Source organism: Cnephaeus nilssonii (assembly GCF_951640355.1).
Source record: "Cnephaeus nilssonii genome assembly, chromosome: 20".
Lineage (NCBI taxonomy): Eukaryota > Metazoa > Chordata > Mammalia > Chiroptera > Vespertilionidae > Cnephaeus > Cnephaeus nilssonii.
Window position 1 is genome coordinate 49,483,536 of NC_137091.1, and position 19,443 is coordinate 49,502,978.

Sequence of the window (19,443 nt, forward strand, 5' to 3'; positions counted from 1 at the left end):
CCCTCTTCCTGCCGCCAAGCCCAGTTCCTGCGGTTCCTTCCTCCCGGGACAACCTTGCCCTCATGGGTGTCTAAACCTTAAGCCTCTTGTCTGGGCCCCAATCATTTCTAACGGAGGACCAGAGATGCAAGTGGATCCCCAAACCTGCTTGCCCCAGTTTCCCCTCCTTGATAACCCCCCGCTGCCATCACCTAGGCTGCTATCTGGAATGATTGGGGAGCATTGGAGGGGCCTGCCTCCAGGGTGTCCTGGCAGGTGGGGCTGTGATAGGAAAGGAGCTGGAACCAGACAGCTGAGCCACGAGCAAACCGGACTGGTCTCCCGTTTGTCCCGCACTGCCCTCCCCCAGACTGTTCTGATGCAGCAGCCAGAGGGACCTGCTCAATGTGGGTCCCCCCTCAGCTCAAGTCCTTCCCAGGGCCACATCCCCTACTTCCCTCCAGCCACGTGGGCTTCTTTGTGCCTCAATATGTCAGCACACTTCTACCCCAGGGCCTTTGCACATGCGTTCTCAACACCCAGAAGACTTCCCTCAAATACCGACATGGCTCATACCCTGATGCCTTCAAGTATTCTGAGCCAGCTTCTCCGTGAGGCCTACCCTGACCACCCTGTACACAATACACGCACACACCAGCCCCCTACCCCCGCCTCTGCTTTTTCTCCATCGCATCACCACCTAAATGCATTCCTTTTGTTGTTGGGTGCCTTATGCCTCTCCTAAGATGTTTCAGATCGCCGACTTTCTCGTTCACTACTGTATCAGCAACAGGTAGGCCAGGGCCTGGCATGAAGCCATGAGCAGGAATGAATGAATGAATGAATGGGTGGACGAGTGCCTGCCCGCCCTGGGAGAGCGTGGCTCCTCCTCAGCTCCAGCTGTTCCCATGCAGGACTGCGCGCTCACCGTCGCGGCTTCCTACTTCCTTCCGAGAAGGCAAACTCGTTTTCTATGTGAATCACCCACGTTTTAAATGCCGGCAATTGCCTGTTTCACAAGCAGTGATGACAAGACCCCAGCTCCCCAGCTCCATCTCACCGCCGCCTTGCGGGTGAGCATGTCAGCCGGCCGGGCCGCTGCTCCACCAGGCTTCCTGCGGCCCCTCCCCGGCCGGGGAGCACGCACCTCCGCCCTCAGCACCCCACCCTGCCACGCACACAGCCAGCGGACACAGCGCCCCACCTCCAGCAGGGGACCCAGCCGCTGAGTGGCAACTTCACGACCTTTATTTGTGGTGCCTGTGCTATGTCTCGAAAATACCTTCTCCCCCTGCCCCGGACAGCGCCGGGGAGGGGGCAGCAAAAAATAGAAGACGCCCTCCCTATTGCACACGGACCCTATATACAGGCCCACCCGGCCCAGGCCGGCGGGCGCTTGGCACATTCTCGGATCCCTGCTCGGGGCGGGAGGGGTGACTGTGGCAGCACACGTGAGAGGGGCCCTCCGGGTGGCCACTCTGGTCCTGGCTACTGGTCCTGGCACTTCCTGGTCCTCGGTTCCTTCCTGGTCCTGCCTGCAGCCCTGGTCCCCTACCTGGCTCAGCTCCGTCTCCATCCTGGCCTCAGAGGGCCCCCCTGGCTCCTGGGGGCTCCGTCCTCCCCTCCCAGCCTGGAGGTCCCGAGGGGAGGTTATGGCTTCTCAGACTCCCCGGCAGCCCTGTCACTCGTGTTCACACAGGGAAGGGGTGCGTGTGGCAGAAGCAGCTGTATAAATGCGGGTGCAGGGGCGAGTCCTCCGGGGTCACTTGGACAGTTTGCTGATGACGCGGATCAGGGCCGCGTTCTCGTCCTTGAGGCGCTGGTTGTCAGCCCGGAGGTTGGACAGGCCCTGTGGGATGGGATGGGTCAGCTGGAGGCCCCGGCAGGCGAGCCGCGGCCCACCGCGCCCCGTGAGCGTTCACCTTCAGCTCCTCCTCCAGCTCCGCGGCCTTGCGCTCCAGGGCCCTGCGCTCCTGCAATAAACGGGGGAGGGCCAGAGGGAGGCTGAGAATGGTGGGGAAAGGTCAAAGGGCCAGGTGAGAGGGTCACTGTGTCCCCTCCACGCAGACCTTCATAGGCTGGAATTGGGGACATGGCCTGACCCCACCCCGGCTGCCCCACTCACGAATCTCTCCAGCTCCAGGAGGGCCGGCCTCTCTGCAAAGCGCTCCTGCCTCTGGTGGGACAGAGAAAGCGCAGGGGTCAGAGCAGCGTCCAAACCGCAGTGGCCGGGAATGGGAACCAGCGGGGAGAGGGCAGGCAGGCCAGGATTCTGGCTGAGTCCTCTGCTCATCGCAAGCCCCGCCCCTTATTGTCCAGGCCCCGCCTCCAGGATCCTAGCCCCACCCACTGGCGCAGGGCCCGCCCCTGAAGGCAGAGTTCTGCTCAGACACCACCCCTCACTGCTCCAGCCCCTGGCACAGCGATGCCAGGGTCGCCCGCAGGCCCAGGCGCCCTCACCTGCGTGGCGCGCTCCAGCTCCACCTTGAACTGCGCCAGCCGCAGCGTGGTCTCGGTCAGGGCCTCACGAAGTCTCTCGTTCTCAACGCGCAGCTCTGCGTAGAGCTGGGGGTACGGGGGAGAGGGACATGGGGTCAGGCCCAGCTGCGCGTTGGCCGGCGGGGCTCACTGCGCACAGATGAGGCCAAGTGAGGCAGAGAATGTGGGGCGGGGACAGGCAGAGGGCAGGTGTGTAAAGGCAGACGGGTTCGCCCACCTTCCTGAAGCCGCCCTCGGGCTGCTCCGATCCGGGCTGGGGTTCTGGGTTGAGGGCCCGCGGCCTCCGGGGAGAAGGGCTGGTCTTGGGAGTGCTGGGTGGAGGCAAAGCAGGGCGTCAGGGGCGCGCGGCCATCCGACCGCCCAGCCCTGCCCGGCCCACCCCGTACCTGGATTCTGGGCTGATGTCCGAGGGCTTCGCCTCCTCCCCCTGTGGGCGGGGCAGGGTTCAGTGGGATGCCCAAAGGGGGTGTGCCCCTGCTCCCCCACCCCCACCCCTGCCAAGGCCCACCCACCATTCCAGCTCAATCGCCTGGGCCCACCCTCACCTCCGCCCGGGCCCACCCTCACCTCCGCCCGGGCCCCCCCCCACCTCCGCCTGGGCCCCCCTCACCTCCGCAGGCCCTCTCCTCTCCTTGCCAGCTCTGCGGTGCTCCCGGGAGGCCTGCAGTCCGTGTCCCTGCCCGTCAGGCGCCTCTACTGGGGGAGGGGCAAGAGTCAGGACTCCTCTGTGGTGTCAGGGTCCCTGGGCCCAAGCCTCCAGGCAGATGGGCAGACTGCAGCGGGAGGGATGGGGCGGGCTCAGATGACCTCCCAGAGACCAGGCCTCACCTCTCTGGGCAGGGCCATCGGAATTCTCAGCCCCAGGGACTCGGGGCTGCCAGGAAGGGTCCTGTGGGAGAGGGCAGGGGTCAGAGGACGAGGGCTGCTTGGACCACCCCGAGCCCCGTCACCTGACCCCGCGGCCTCTCACCAGGCTCTGTGGGCATGACTTCTCCGGCTCTGGGGCCTTCCCTGCCACCTTCTCTGCTTCCTTCAGGTCAGTCAGAGTCACGCCCTGCAGGCCAGGGGCAGTCAGGGCCTCCTCCCTCAGACCCAGGAGCCCAGGCCCCCAGCCCCTCCTCCCTCAGACCCAGGAGCCCAGCCCCCAGCCCTCCTCCCTCAGATCCAGGAGTCCAGGCCCCCAGCCCCTCCTCCCTCAGACCCAGGAGTCCAGGCCCCAGCCCTCCTCCCTCAGACCCAGGAGTCCAGGCCCCCAGCCCTCCTCCCTCAGACCCAGGAGTCCAGGCCCCAGCCCTCCTCCCTCAGACCCAGGAGTCCAGGCCCCCAGCCCCTCCTCCCTCAGACCTGGTGTCCAGGCCCTGCCCGCCCCCCACACCTGTGTGGACCTCCGAGACTGGCGCATGAGGCGAGAGCGAGCTTTGCGCTGGGATTCTGACTCCTCGTCGCGCACAGGCATCTGGTAGGACCTGCGGGAAGAGCCCCTGACCTCAGGGAGGGTTCCTTTTGGGCCTGTCCGTGGCTGACACCCCTGGGGGAGGCAAATTCTTGGGGAGGACCCCTCCCCCACAGAGCCTGGGGAGACCACTGCCGGGGCCTCCTTTACCTCCGGCGGTCCCGCGAGTCCACGGGGGGCGCTGTGGAGGCGGCAGGGACAGCTGGCTTCCCTGGGGATTCAGGCTGCGGGATCCTGGAGGGGAGTGGAGTTTTGAGGGAGGAGGCTTGGCGCTCTCACACCCACACACCCGTGTGAATTCACTCGTTCAGCAAACATTACTCGAGCTCGCCGTAGGTGGCAGGCGCCGCCACACAGCAGTGAGCAAGAGCACAAATGACTGCCCCGTGAGGCCAGCTGGGCAGAAAGGATGTGAAATGAACCACCACGAAAAGTTAGTCCATGTCAGCACACACGGGAGGGCAGCACGCGGGAGAAGACAAACAGCAAGGACGGGAGACGAGGGCGTGCGGGTGCAGGCTCCGCGGCAATGTGACCCGTGGCCGCGGTGGGCCTCCCGGGGAAGGTGACGGGAAACAGACCGAGCGAGGGAGAGCAGAGCAAAGGTCCTGGGGCAGGAGGGGGAGGCGTGGGCAAAGGGACAGGTGGGAGCGGGGGCGAGGCCGCAGGGGGCGGAGCAGGGACCAGACTGCAGAGAGCAGCGCTTGCTCGGGGTCACCTCAGCAGGGCCCAGGCCCCGGGTACTCACGGGGCAGAGGGCTCTGGCACCTTCCGGGAGGGAGTGGGGGTAATTCTGGCAAGACGGGGCTCCTTGGCCTGCGGAGAGAGGGAAGGTGGGTACTCTCTCTGACGGGCAGCTCTGCCCAGCAGGGCCTGGCCCCTGCCTCTCGCCCCACTCACCTGAGTGGCGGTCCCTTCCAGCAGCGAGGAGGAAGCTGAGCGCTGCAGCCCAGCCCCAGGGGCACCCTCCGCCCCCTGTCTGTCTGCAGGGCCCAGAGCACCTGAGCTCCCCGTCTTCTGGAGGCCAAAGCGCCTGGAGAAGGGGCCCTCCTCGGAGGTCTGGGGTCAGAGAAAGGTCTCAGTGATGGAGAAGGGGTCCTTCTTCCCATACATTTCAAATATTACCCCCAGAAGGACCACAGCAAACTACAATTCCCATCAGCCCCTGGAGCAGGTGCAACCGGAAAAAGATAGCTGTACTAGAGGATTCTGGGAACTGTAGTCTTCACCCTATCTACCCAGACAGGAGATGTACAGGATTCATGGGAGCCCCTCCCCTGCCCTCTGCATGCAGGGCCTGCAGACTCACCGCGGGGCCTTTAGGGCTGGGGGGTGGCGGGGAGGACACGCCATTGAGGGTTCTGGTTTCTGCAGGGGGCGGCTCTGTTGGGTAAGAAAATGAGATCTTAGTAAGAATATGCCAGCAGCGCTGGCCAGTGTGGCTCAATGGTTGAGCACTGACCCATGAACCAATAGGTCACCAGTTTGATTCCTGGTCAGGGCACATGCCCAGGTTGTGGGCTCGATCCCCCACACAGGGTGTGAGCAGGAGGCAGCCAATCAACGTTTCATCTCACATCGATGTTTCTTTCTCTCTCCCGCTCCCTTCTATTCTCTTTAAAATCAACAAAAACATTTCAAAAATAATAATAAAAAAAAAAGAATCTGCCAACTGCCTGTGAGAACCAGGCCCTCCTCCCCAGACCCAGGAGTCCAGGCCCCCAGCTCTCCTCCCTCAGACCCAGGAGTCCAGGCCCCCAGCTACTCACCTGTGGGGCCCTCCTCTCTGTCGTCGTCATCATCCCGGATGGGGGGTCCCCCTGCCCCCGCCGGCCGGCGCTCCTTGGACAGGTCCTGGAGGGAGATCTTCTCTCGGCTGCTCAGACGGCACACGGAGCTCCTGGTGGGAGGGAGGGTGTCAGGGTCCAGCCGTGGGCGCCTCCAGCCCTGCCCCAGGGAGACCCTGGTACCTTCGGTGTTTGCTGCTGGAGGGCGCCTGGGGCTCCGGGGCCCGGCTCTGGGAGGCTGCCTTCTGGTTCCGCAGCTGCAGGGAGAAGGGGGCTGCTGGGAGGGGCAGAACATGGGGGTCCCCCTGGGTCCCACATCCCCAAAATGGACGGCCGCCCCGCACAGCTGTGGTCACGCCTTCCCAGGTGCTCCACGGGGGAGCTCAGCTCCGGGCACGGGGAGGGCTGCAGGTGGCCGAGCAGCTGCACCGCGCATGCGCCACATGCACCCACAGTCCTGTCCTCCCTGGGCCCCCGCTTCCCGGCCTCTGGTCTCATCCCCAGGGGGTGTCCCTACGCTCCAGGGGAGACCTGCTCCAACCCCTCCAACCTCCCAGGACCCGGACACACGCTCCCACAGAAATCCACCACAGAGCCGGGGCCGGAGCCGGAGTGCACCCCGTTCACTCTCCGCTCCCCGTTTTTCCAGAAACAAGGCCCCGCCTGGTGCTCGTCAGAGGGGCCCTGGGGGTAGCGAGGCCCAGAGCCCCCTCCCTCAACAGGGGGGATGCTGCTACACCCCACAGTGCAGCTGCAGGGACCTGACGGGAGGGGCGGCCGAGACTCACGTCCTCCTGCTTCTGGGCCAGCTCCTCCAGCAGGCTCAGCACCTCCTCGTCAGCCAGGTCACAGGGCCGCTGCCCCTGGGGGGAGGGGAGGAGGGCAGATGAAGGTGTGGGGCCGCCTCACCCCCCACCAGTCCCAAAGGGGGCGGGGCTAGGGCCTCACCGCATGGGTCAGCGAGTCCATGCCCCCACCGTGCTCCGCCAGCAGGCGGCAGGCGTCCTCCACGCCCCAGTGGGCCGCCGCGTGCAGCGGGGTCCAGCCGTCCCCATCCCGGAGCTCGGGGTCATAGCCAGCCTGGAGGAGCAGCCTGGGGGGCAGAGAGGCTGGGGTCAGGGGCTCGGGGTCAAGGACCGGGACCAAGGCTGTGGTGGAACACCAGCTGTGACAGCGCTGACAGCATCCCGGACCACGTGGTGCAAGGCCCAGTGTCCCCGGCCCTCCCACAGTGACCCCTCGGCCAGCAGCCCTGACCTCTCCCTGCCCGCAGCTGGCCTCTGGTCCCTGCAGCTGGGGTGGGGGCAGCAATGTCCTGGGACCCCCAGGGGACAGCTGGGGGGTCTGGAGCCGACTCTGGCTGCCACACTGAGGGGCGGGTGCCAGGGATGCTGCTAACCCCACAGGGTGATCCGGTCCAGACGCCACCAGTGCGAGGCTGAGAAACCAAACCCGCCTAAAGTTCTCCGGGAGACAGTCACCCCTCAGACCATGCGATTCAGGGGGAGGCAGGGCCACAAGTCCCAGCGACTCTACACCCCAACTCGGGGCAGGCACGGCTGTGCAGTGAGAAGAGCAGCCGCGAGGCTAAGGAGATCGCTGCTAAGGAACCTGGTTAACAAAAGGTTCCACCGCCCTGCTGACACGGGCACGCCTGCCCCCCAGCCCTGCCGGGTGCCTGCTCTCACCCAGGGTGCCCCGCCTCGGTCCTGCCCTGCTGCCCTCTGCCTGCTGCTGTTCTCAGCGCGCCCCGTGTTCCACACAGCGTCCCTTCTCAACAGGGCCTGGCTCTGGGGCGGGCAGTGCCAGGCAGCCCTGAGCGTCAGACCCAGGGCTTCTGCTGGAGCAGGGACGGGGCAGCTGGACAGCAGCCTGGAGCTGAGGGGTCGTCTTAAACACCTCACTGGAAAGCCTGCCTGGAGATTCAACACGGAGGGGAACAGAGAGGAAGGGTTCATCTTAACTCCATTTTCACACTAAAAATAGAGCTTAACGTCACAACGGGGGCGGGGTGTGAGAGAGAGCGCCGGGAGCCTGAGGGTAAGAACTGGAACCAATGCCAACAGAAGGGGCGGGCAGCCGACATGGACAGGACCGAGGTGAGTGGCAGAAAGGGGGTATGCACCCTAACAATTTAATACATGCCCCACACAACCGTGCCCCAAAATGTGTAACAGAAATGGATGGAGCCGCAGGAGGGATGTGCAAAATCCACAGCATGGTGTTTTATCACACCTCTTCCAGTAACCGCCACAATACGCAGGAGAAATAAACCACGAAGGACACAGATCTAAACTGCATGATACGAAGCTGACCTAATAACCTACATACAACACTGTGCCTGATTCCACCTTTCTTACACTGGAGAATAAAATAAAGCAAAACTGCAACAAATTCAAGAAATCTGGAATCATACAAATCCCATTCTCTGACCACAGTGCAATTAAATCAGGACATGGGTAATGAGAAACAAAATTTCATATTCTTGGAAATTAAGAACATACTTCTAAATAACCCATGTGTCCAAGAATAAAAATTACGTGTTGGAAAATGTTTTAAACAGGATGGCAATGAAAGGTCTATAATTCAAGACTTATGGATACAGCTAAGGCTGTATTTAGAGGCAAATATATAGCCTTAAGTACATAAATTAAGAAAAAAAGGGAATAGACAAAATTCACAGGAAGGTATAAGACAACAAGAAGGAACAGACTGGCCCCACAGAAAGAGCAGGGGAAAGGGAGGGTTCCTGCCAGCCCAGCTCACCTCATCACTTCGATGTAGCCCTTAGCGGCAGCCACATGCAGAGCGGAGGCCCCTGTGCGGGGGTGCCGGGCCTCAGGCATGGCACCTCCGTTCAGCCAGCACCTTGTGTCGTGAAGTAGCAATTCCTCCTCGGCTCGTTTGGCTGCCTCCACATCCACACCTGGGAGGACAGGAAGGGGTGACAGGTGGGACTCACCCCAAAGTCCAGGAAGCGCAGCTCACCCTGTGCCTTCCTGTCCCTCTCCGTCTGTGTGCTCCTCCGGACTCAGAGGTCCTGGGCCAGCAAACCCACTTCCCAATCACGTTCTGCGCAGCCCAGCGTGCCACTAAGGGTCTCTGAGTCCCTGCGGGGGGTGGAGAGGGGGGCTGGGAGAATGGAAATCACAAGCGTTTTCTCACTTCAACCCAAGAATCCCCTTGATCGTTCTTTTTAAGGATAGCACCTGTAGTTTACTGAGCAAATACAGCGTTTGGCGGTATTTAACTCTTCCTGTCACTACTGATACAATCCTTAGCCCACCACCTTCAGGCATTTTGTCAGCAGTATCACTTTGATGACTCATTAGGACAGACCAAGCAAAAAGCCCCTAAACACAGTGTCCGTATGGGGGGCCCGCAGGCAATCGCTTCTCTCCTCCTCGGCGCTGTTCCCTGTTCCCAGCTGTGCTAGCACCTAGAGCAGTGGTCGGCAAACTCATTAGTCAACAGAGCCAAATATCAACAGTACAACGACTGAAATTTCTTTTGGGAGCCGAAAACCGACTTCTGCGCATGGGCCACGAAGTTTCAATCACACTGTACGTGCGCGCCTGCACGTGGTATTTTGTGGAAGAGCCACACTCAAGGGGCCAAAGAGCCGCATGTGGCTCACGAGCCGCAGTTTGCCGACCACTGACCTAGAGCAATCTGGTCTCCTCGCTAGTCGATGTCATTGCTTCCAATCAGCTTCGTGGAAAGTTGTGCTGCATTTACGGGCGCAAAAGGCAAGGTGTGAGTTCATCCCGCACACCCGAGGTGGCAGGCTCAGTTCCCGGTCAGGGCACACAGCCAGGTCGCGGGTTTGATCCCCGGTCGGGCCACATGGAGGAGAAAACCGACTGATGTCTCTCTCTCTCTCCCTTCCTCTCTCTAAAATCAATAAAAAAATAATGGAGCGTAAATGAAAAACACATGCTGAATTCTGAAGTAACTCAAAAAACGTGTAGTAACTCATAGTTTCCTTTGTATTGATTACATGTTGAAATGATACTTTGTCATATTGGATTAAAAAATATATTACTGCCCAACTGGCGTGGCTCATTGGTGGAGCGTCGACCTATGAACCAGAAGGTCATGGTTCGATTCCCAGTCAGGGCACATGCCCGGGTTGCAGGCTTGCAGGCTGGATCCCCATTGGGGGGCGTGCAGGAGGCAGGCGATCCATAATTCTCTCTCATCATTGATGTTTCTGTCTCTCTCTTTCCCTGTCTCTTCCTCTCTGAAATCAATAAAAATATATGTATTTTTAAATATTACTAAACTTAATTTCACCTGTTTCATTTTACTCTTATATTTCTAAGTATGTTTGGTTGATTTTTAGAGCGAGAAGAAGGGAAGGGAGACAGAAACATCAATGAGAGGGAAACACTGATGGGCGCCGCCTGCCTGCCTCCTGCCGGGGACCCGGCCCACAGCCCAGGCAGCTGCTCCGACTGGACGGACCCAGGGACCTTTCGGTGCGCAGCGAAGCCCTGGCCACCAGCCAGGACTCTCCTGACCTTTTGGAAATGCACCTCCGGGGAGATGTGCAATTACTCGAGGCTCACACGGCTTCTCCAATGGACAGCAGCGGCAAAGGACCCCCACGTATCGCCTCGGCTTCAAGTGAGAACGACAGACAGAGCCCGTGTGTCCCTCACTGAGTCACCCCACTCCCCGCGGCCCCCAGGGAGCCGCCACCACGGGTCAGCTGCCGGGAGTGCGTTCCGTTGTGTCCTGCACACCCGGGCCCCGTCCACACACGTCCCAGACACCAGACCCACCACCCCTGGCTGAGGGCCAAACCACCGAGCCCGGGCTCCCCGCTGGCGCCACCTGGTGGCACCTGGGCCTCACGCCAACCGGACACCTTGGGCCGCCCGGCTGGCCAAGGACAGGGCTGCTATTCCAGGAATGTCTGTCTGCCTGGTCAGGGCCATCCCCGGCGGTCTGCGTGGAGAGGCCGCAGCGTGCTGGTGTCTGGGGACCCGCCCTCTCCCTCACCCTCTGCCGCTTCCTTAAAGGGAATCACCTCCGCCCAATCCCGGGACAGGGGGTGTGCCAGGCTGCGGGAGGCAGGGGCCGCGGGGAGGGCTGCGTTCCTTCGCATGTCCGTGCTCATCTTCTCAGGTTTGCTTTTCCTGGAGGCCTGCCTGTGTCTGCTGACAGACGACAGCCGGGGGGCACAGGCCACCGGGTTTTTAAGTGGGTTCTTTTGTGGCGGTAAAATAAAGATTAACATCAATTACTGATGGTGCTATTTTAAAATGCCCAACCGAGTGGCATTGAGCACTGCCACCGCGCTGTGCAAGCCATCGGCCTGTCCGGCTCCCGAATCCCCCCCAGTGAGCAGTGGCTCCCTGTGCCTCCCCTCCCCAGCCCCTGCGCCCACCTGTCTACCTCCTGTCACTGTGGACTGGCCTGTTTGTAAATAAAGTTTTATTGGAACACAGCCAGGCTCACACCCTTACCCTGTGCCTGGCGCCCTTCCCCACTGTGGCAGCAGGGAGGCAGAGAGCAGGCCGCACAGAGCCCAAACTGTGCGCCATCCCCGCCACCCAGCCCAGAACTCCCTCATCTCTTCTTTAAGTATGAGTGTTTTTAAAAATATATTATCTGTATTTATTTCAGAAGGAAGGGAGAGGGAGAGGGAGAGGGAGAGAGGGAGAGAGGGAAAGAGAGGGAGAGGGAGATGGAGAGAGGGAGAGAGGGAGAGAGAAACATCAATGAGAGAGAATCATGGATCGGCTGCCTCCTGCACGCCCCACACTGGGGAGTGAGCCCACAACCCGGGCCTGTGCCCTGACCAGGAATCGAACCGTGACCTCCTGGGTCAACACTGAGCCACGCCAGCCAGGCTAAACATGGTTTTTTAAAAATTGATTTGCAAGCCCTAACCGGTTTGGCTCAGTGGATAGAGCGTCGGCCTGCAGACTCAAGGGTCCCGGGTTCAATTCCGGTCAAGGGCATGTACCTTGGTTGCGGGCACATCCCCAGTAGGAGGTGTGCAGGAGGCAGCTGATCGATGTTTCTCTCTCATCGATGTTTCTAACTCTCTATCCCTCTGCCCTCCTCTCTGTAAAAAATCAATTAAAAAATATATATTTTTTTAAATTATTTTCGAGAGAGATAAATATCAATGTGAGAGCGGAACATTGACCGGCTGCCTCCTGCATGATCCCCACTAGAGATCGAGCCCAAAACCCGGGCATGTGCCCCAACCGGGAACCGAACCCGCGACCTCTCGGTGCGAAGGATGACGCTGAACCGACGGAGCCACCCTGGCCAGGACCAGAACCCTCTTCAGCTGACAACATGGACACCCTGTCCCCATTGAACAAGAGCTCGCCCCTGCGGTCGCCACCCTGCTGTCCGTCTGTGAGTCTGCCTTCCGGTGCGTCACTACATGGACTCACACCTTGTGATCCCGTGACGGGCTCATTGCACTCAGCGGCTGTCCCTAAGGATCACCCAGGGTGTCACGTGTGTGAGAATTTCGTTCCTTTTCAGGCTGCACGATATCCCCTGTACGGCCAGGCCACGTCCTGCCCACGCGCCTGTGGATGGACACGCTGTGCCCACCTGCCAGCGGCCGTAACGCTGCTGGGAACATGGGCGCGCACACCGCTCTGCGCTGAGCCGGGCTGCACGGTGGCTGACCCTGGCCCTCGCCTTCGCCCTGGCCCTCGCCGTCGGCCTGGCTCACCGCCCTGCGGACCACTTCTGATCACAACAGCCCCGAGGCCGGCGCGCCGGGCGGGACCTGTGCTCCGGACCGGGCTGGCGGACAGACCTCCGTGACCAGCAGCCCCGAGAGGCAGGGGCAGTGAGGAGGGGCAGCAGGGGGGAGGACAGACGTGCTCAGACAGACGCAGCGGCCGGCCGGCGTGGCTCGGTAGCTGGGCACATACACCTCCGACCCAGGAGGGCACGGTTCGGTCCCAGGTCAGGGCACACGTCCAGGCTGCGGGCTCGGTCCCGGTGTGCGCCATGCAGGAGGCAGCCGATCGGTGATTCTCTCATTATTACCAATATTTCTCTCTCTCTCTCTCTCCCTCTCCCTTCCTCTCTGAAATCAATAAAAAACAATTTTTTTAAAAAAGAAAGATGCAGTGGCCGAGCTCTCGGCAGCGTCCGCGCTGCTGACACCCTTCCTGCCGGGAGTGTCCAGCCCGGACCACCTCCGTCATCGGGCCTGGCCCAGGTCCCCACCACCCTCCCTGCCGCTGGGGTGCAGCCTGGGACCCGGGTTCTGCTCAGGCAGCAGCGTCCCACCCCCAGCAGTCAGCCGAGGGCCCTCCCAGCAGCACCGCTGACGTCTGACCTACAAGCCCTCCTCCCAGCCTGCTCCTCGCCGCACAGCGGGGGCCTGGGCCCCTGGCGAAGCTGATGCGCGTTACGGGCGATTCCTCCAGGGAAACCCCGAACGTCCCCGAGTTTGAGGGCCACTGAGGGCCACTCTCGCCCCAGGCCCGGGGCTCCCGGTGGAGACCCAGGAAAGCAGCCTCCACTTCATCACGGGGCGGGGGGGGGGGGGGGGCAGCTCCCGGGACAAGTTCAAGTTAACTTCCCAGAAACAGGGCGGACAGACAGGACCTGCCTCCCAGAGCGCCGGGGGTCCCGCCCCGCAGACGGCAGCGGCCTCACGGGGAGCAGCGACGTTCACCCCACGGTTCCCGGAGAGGGTCCTCGCCCTGCGGGACACTGGCTCCCGTGTCTGGTGGGGGCCACGGTGCCAGCAACATGTTCTCAGAACGGCTCGGGAGAGAGGAAGGAGGCCGGGGAGGAGGGCGGGAAGGGAAAGGCAGACTTCTGTAGGAGGCGGGGAGGAGGAGGGAACCCACGGAGATGCATCCAAAAGTTACAAAACTGACGAACCTCCACTTCCATCTGAACCGAGCCCGGCCGCTGTGGCTCAGGGGCTGAGCATCGCCCTGTGAACCAGGAGGTCACGGTTCGATGCCCGGTCAGGGCACAGGCCGGGGTTGTGGGCTGGATCCCCAGTGGGGGGGCATGCAGGAGGCAGCCGATCCATGACTCCCTCATCATTGATGTTTCTCTCTCTCCCTTCCTCTCTGAAGTCAATAAAAACATTAACCAGAAAAAAGTTCAAGGCTATTTTTGAAAAAGTCATCTGAACCCACACGGCGATGGGCGCCCAGCGCGGTGGGGCTATGACCCCCGTAAACCTGCTACAACCTGGGAGCCTCAGCGAAGGTCACGGCTGCTCGGAGCTGGACGTTTCTAATGAGAAGCCGCAGGCGAGGAGGGAGCCCCCAGCTCCGCCTCTGCCGCCCTCGCTCCCCACCTGAACCCCAGCAGGGCGGCCAGGCCCATGTGCCCCGCGGGGCTCTCTCTCAGGCACTCACCTGCCCAAGGCCAGGCCCTGACCGCCCCAGCCAGGCCCGCAGCGGGCACCTGGCATCAGGTACCTCTCCACGCCCGACTGAGCCCTGCCTGCACCCCAGGCGGCGCTGCCAACCTCCCATCTCCCACCAGCAAGGGTGCCGCCCCGAGACGCTGGGCGCCGCAGCCACACTCACCAGGGCTCCTGCGGGCCCCGCGGGCGTCACAAGCCCCCCGAGACCGAGCTGCTCCTGCCCCCCAGCCCACCTGCCCCCCCTCCTCCGCCCACCCGGCAGCCCTCACGTCCACACGTCCTGGCGGCTATTTTTAGGTGTCTCAGGGGGTGGTCACAGGCCCTGCTGAGAACCTGCTAGAAGCAATGCACACTCTCCTTAGAAAAATAAACAGGCCAGGCATGTGGGGGGTCCTGGGCCCCACGCTCAGGACCCCTGGGGTTCGGTGGGCATGGGGAACCCGTCCGCAGGGCACCTGCATCCTACTCCCTTCAGCAAACACCCCTGAGAACACCTCCGTCGGGGGTCCCCATCCCTCCTCGGAGACCCCGGATGAGCACCCGGCTCTCGCCATGTTCTCCGCTACTCGGAGGGTAAATGCCATTCGGGCCCGTGTCGGCCTGAGCGCCGCCTCTGTGCCCAGGGGTGGCACAGGCACTTACACGTCCACTCATGCCAGGTGCCAAGCCCCCGTGGGAGGAGGTGCCGACACCCCCATCTCACAGGTGAGGAAACTGAGGCACAGAGGGAGTCCGGGTCCTAGGAAACGGAGGGCCGGCCCCTGAGCCCCGACTGCCTGCCTCCCAGGCCCCACTCTGCACCCCGGGCCACGGGCGGGGAGCCCACCCCCAGGCCCACCTCGGTGGGCGATCTCCGCCTTCAGGAGCCCCTCCATGGCGTCCGACTCGGCCAAGTCCAGCGGCAGGTCCCCGTCGCTGTTGACGGCGGCGATGTTGGCCCCGTGGCTCAGGAGGTACCTGGGGGCGGGAGGCGGTCAGGGCGGAGGGTCCGAGCCCCACCCCCCCGTCAGGCCCTGCCACCTGCCCTGCCTCACCTGGCGATGTCCAGGTACCCACAGGAGGCGGCCACGTGCAGGGGCGTCCAGCCCTCGTTGTCCGCCTGGTTCACCGTGGCGCCCTGCTCCACCAGGAAGCGCACCACCTCCAGGTTCTCGTCGATACAGGCCTGGGGGGGGGGGGGGCAGGCTGTCAGCCTCGGCTCATCCAGACCCCCGGCAGGGACCTTGGGACAGCTGCAGGCGCCGAGTGGCCGTGAAGTTCAAGGAGTGAAGTTCAAGGAGGCGGCCCGACGGCCCCAGGACAGGCCTGAAGGGCACCGTCCGGACCTTGGAGGCCCCGCGGCCGCCCAGCTGTTTGCGATACCCCGGCTCCCCGGTGGGTAGGTGAGCCGCATCCGGGGCTCAGCGAGACCATGAGGGGCTCCCAGTGCGTCGGAACTGGATGGAGAAGGTGCCCTTAGCCCCCGGCCGGAAGCCTGGGCTGGTGCCTGTCGTCAGCGGGGACCTTCCCCCAGTGCCCACCGTCCCGTCATCACCGACAGGACGGGGCTGCAGGGAGGGCCTGAGGGAAGAGGCCGGTGCCCCCAGGCCCAGCGGGTGCTCTCCAGGGGCCGCCCTGAGGGGAGACACTGGCCGCTGCAGCCACGGCCGCTGCAGGTCCCTGGAGCGCAGGGCAGAGGGGGCGGGGGGCAGGACTGCGAGGTGGGAGAGGCGGCAGCGTGTGCCGGGCCTGGGGCCGAGGGCCGCAGCTCACGGGCACTGAGGACCAGTCACTGTGCCAGGCGCTGACCCGTTTTCCTGTGTGTGTGTTTTCTTTAATATACTTTTATTGATCTCAGAGAGGATGGGAGAGGGAGAGAGAGACAGAAGCATCAATGATGAGAGGGAATCACTGATCGGCTGCCTTCTGCACGCCCCCCATTGGGGATCGAGCCTGTAACCCGGGCATGTGCCCTTGACCAGGAATGCAACCGTGACCTCCTGGTTCCTAGGTTGCCGCTCAACCCCTGAGCCCCGCCGGCCGGGCAGGACCCCGTTTTATGAAGAACCAAAGCTCCGGAGACCGCAGCCGCAGGCGCACGCAGACGCCGGGTGGGTCTAAGGGCCGTGGCCCGGACTCCGGGGCCTCGGGGCGAGTTAAGCCCCCGGGTCCCTCACCTCCCCCAGGCTGCCCGTCGGGAGGGGGGAGGAAGCCGCAAGGCCAAGAGCATGAAGTCATGGAAACTCAGGCTGTGCGAGGGGGGCCACACGTGCCCTGGGAACGGGATGAACTCTGGGCTCCGTTTATTTCCACCCGGTTGTCATGGCGACGGCGGAGGGGGGCAAGGAGGGAGATGGGCCTTTCCCTTTCAAGGGCCTGGCCGGGCACAGGCATCCCGTGTGAAAGATGCCTGAGGCCTGGGCACCAGGGACCCAAGAATCCAGGCCCCGGCCCCGCCCCCCTCACGCCCGGGGGAACAGGTCCCCGCACCTCCCCGTTCAGACCACAGAATCCTGGCTCCGTCCCTCCCACCCATCCAGACCCCAGCCAGGGATCACAAGGCGATTTCGGGGAGGAGAGTATGTACCGGGCTGAGTCTCGAGAACTGGGGACACGGGCAGGGGAGCAGCCATCCCGGTCCGCCCGGGGCCTTCAGTGGGAAAACCGGGCCGTCTCGGGCAAACCAGCACCACCTGGCCACCCCAGACCCGGCCTGCCGCACACCCAGCTCTCCGTGGCCCTGACATCGGACCTGCTCCCCCTGAGCCTGGGGCGCCCTAACCCGCAGGCGTCCTCAGAGCCCCGCAGTCTATCCAGCGGGGGCCGAAGCGGGAGAGACCGCCTGGAGGATGGCCTCTGGGCGAGGCCAGAGCGGCTTTGCAGGGGCCAGGCCACGGGGCGGCTGGGCATCAGGGCTCGGCCTGAGAGCAGGGCCAGGAGCCCCTCAGGGGAGGTCCAGGGGGCACGGAAGCCTGGCGACCCTCTCCCCGGCTGGCCCTATATGGCTCAGCGAAGCGGACCCTCCTCTGGCGGGAGAAAACGTCCCAGGTGGCACGAGGGCCTCTGCAGGGGACAAGCCCGGGGTGGGGGGAGAAACGGGGGAGCAGCACTGAGACCAGGGACAGCGACGCCCCGCTGACCACCTAGGCTGCTTCCCAAAGGGAGTACACACACACACACACACACACACACACACACAGCCTCCCGCCTTCGCCCGCCCTGCCGGGGAGGGCTCCACGACTGGCCCCATTTCACAGATAAGACAACTGAGGCACAGAGAGAAGAGACACTGACTCCAGGTCTCGGCTGTGAGGAGCTGAGGTTGGGGCTCAGGGCTACCGGGTGTCCCTGAATGGCTCCCCTTCCCGAGCAGCGGACCTGTGTACGCACTGCCCCCCTCGCCCGCCAACCTTTCCCTCCTCCCGGCTCCATCAGAGCCAAACCCCAGGGGCTCTGGCAGGGAGGAGGGGCTGGGACTGGATCGATCATTAGGAGACCAGGAGGGAGAAGGCCTCAGGGACGGGGTGTCCAGTCTTGTCCCTGGGGGTCCCACTGTGCGTGGGTGGGGGGAGGGGAGATAGATAAAATCACCCAGAACCAGGGAGAACCAGGGTGTCTCAGAAAAGCACCCGGGCCCGGCCGGTGTGGCTCAGTGGTTGAGCGTCGACCTATGAACCAGGAGGTCACGGTTTGATTCCTGTCAGGGCACATGCCGGGGTTGTGGGCTGGATCCCCAGTGTGGGACCTGCAGGAGGCAGCCGATCAACCAACGATTCTCTCTCATCAGGGATGTTTCCATCTCTCCTTCCTCTCTGAAATCAATAAAAATATATTTTTTAAAAAAGGAAAGCACACGGGCCCAGGTTGTGCGGGGAGTGGACTAACGGGGTTCTAGAACCCCCGGGAAGGCGACAGGCCAGGAGGCCAGGTGATGGCACCGCCTGGGGGAGGGGGAAGCCGGCCAAACCCACAGCAGGACAGTGTGTCTGGGCAGAGGAAGCAAGATCCCCCGAGGAGGGAGGGGTGGCCCAGAGCCAGGAAGGGGTGGGGGTGCTGAGAGGGTGCCCAGAAAAAAAGGTGACGGTGCAGCCTGGGCGCAGGGAGCGAGGGGAAGGGGACGATGCGGAGGTGCCCGCAGGAGGAGCATCCCCGGGAGAAGGCGTCTGGTGGGGGCAGGAGGCGGCCCGGGGCCAGGAGGAGAATGAGGAGGACGTGGGAGCGGAGGGCGCCGGGGTGACCCAGACCGGGGAGGCACCCCCTTGGAGGGTGCAGAGCCTGCGCGGCGGGGTGAGCGTTCGGGAAGGCGCATCCTCAGCCGGCAACAGATGGGCGAGCCCCAGGGGGAGCCGGAGCGGGGAGCGGGGACCTGGAAGGCACGGAGGGGCCTGGGCCCAGGCACAGAGGCGGCCCCGGGCAGGGCCGGCGGAGGAGGAAGCACGGGCCCGGGAGAGAGGACGCTCCCCGGTGAGAGCGGTGCCTGCCTGGAGGGAGCAACAGCGGCCCGGACGGGGTCCCAGTGTTGCCGGAAGAGGTGGCACCGACGCGGGAAAGCGTGGCTGCATTAGCCGGCAGAGTGCGGCGGCACCGGCGGGGGCGGCACGGCACAGATGACGCTGGGAAAGGGCGCTCGGGGTCGGGCGAGGACAGCGCCAAGTGACAAGACGGCCATGGTTGGGGTCCAGGTAGAGGGCAGCGCAGGGGCGCAGAGACCAAGGCCGGTCCAGGGGGCTCAGGGCTGGACCGGGGAGCTCGAGGTGGGTGAGCTGGGAAAGGGGGCTCGGACGGGGGGTCAGCCCAGGACGGCAGGGCCGGGGCCGGCACCGCCGGTGCAGACCGGCGCGGGGAGGGAGGCGGCGGGGCGAGGGCGGGGCGCTGACCTGGTGCAGGGCGCTGATGCCGTCGGCGTTGGTGGAGTCGAGCACGGCGCGGGCGGGCGGCGGGGCGGCGGGGTCGGGCTCGGCGCCGGGGTCGGGGTCGGCCGCGCGCAGCATCAGGCGGGCCTCGTCCAGGTCGCCGCCCGCGCAGGCCGCCAGGAACTCGGCGGCGCGCTCGAAGCGCACGGTGCGGACGCGCCGCTCCCCCGGGCCCGGCTCGGCGCCCGCCCGCGCCCCCCACTGCCGCAGCTGCTCCCGCCGCCGCTCGCGGGCCGCCGCCGCCGCCGCCCCCGGGCACGCCCCGTCCTCGCCCGACATCGCGTCGCCCGCCCGCTCCGTGAGCGAGCGAGCGAGCGCCCAGCCTCAGCCGCCGCCGCCGCCGCCGCCCGCCCCGGGGCCGCCGGGAACTGCCGCTGGCCTCGCGCCGCCCGCCGGAGGCGCTGCCGGCCCCGCCCGGCGCGCGACGTCACCACGCCGGCCCGGGGGTCG

The 19,443-nt window shown here is 63.9% G+C and overlaps 1 protein-coding gene across 2 annotated transcripts; it reads right to left on the bottom strand.

Annotated features, from left to right (window-relative positions):
* Positions 1-1,205: 1,205 nt before the first annotated feature.
* PPP1R12C (protein phosphatase 1 regulatory subunit 12C) lies at positions 1,206-19,353 on the bottom strand. 2 transcript variants are annotated; one of them, XM_079759984.1, is made up of 22 exons: positions 18,958-19,353; positions 15,136-15,266; positions 14,940-15,058; positions 8,485-8,644; positions 6,667-6,811; positions 6,507-6,581; positions 5,902-5,975; positions 5,701-5,831; positions 5,241-5,314; positions 4,832-4,990; positions 4,680-4,747; positions 4,082-4,165; positions 3,854-3,944; positions 3,449-3,532; positions 3,307-3,367; positions 3,089-3,171; positions 2,865-2,905; positions 2,696-2,789; positions 2,440-2,544; positions 2,105-2,155; positions 1,902-1,952; positions 1,206-1,828 (listed from the first exon to the last, which is right to left on the bottom strand). In XM_079759984.1, the coding sequence occupies exons 1-22, from the start codon at positions 19,270-19,272 to the stop codon at positions 1,742-1,744; spliced, it is 2,283 nt and encodes a 760-aa protein (XP_079616110.1). In that variant the 5' UTR covers positions 19,273-19,353; the 3' UTR covers positions 1,206-1,741. The 2 variants fall into 2 exon arrangements, with proteins under 2 accessions (XP_079616110.1, XP_079616109.1); XM_079759983.1 differs by having other exon boundaries at positions 3,089-3,174.
* Positions 19,354-19,443: the final 90 nt, after the last annotated feature.

Bases quoted from the DNA above. Each gene is read 5' to 3' on its own strand.
- PPP1R12C (XM_079759983.1), bottom strand. From the start codon at position 19,272: ATGTCGGGCGAGGACGGGGCGTGCCCGGGGGCGGCGGCGGCGGCGGCC. The intron at 15,059-15,135 runs GTGAGGCAGGGC...TCCCGCCCCCAG, and splicing joins GGGTACCTGGACATCGCCAG to GTACCTCCTGAGCCACGGGG. The intron at 3,175-3,306 runs GTGAGGCCTGGT...CCCCTCCCCCAG, and splicing joins CGATGGCCCTGCCCAGAGAG to TAGAGGCGCCTGACGGGCAG.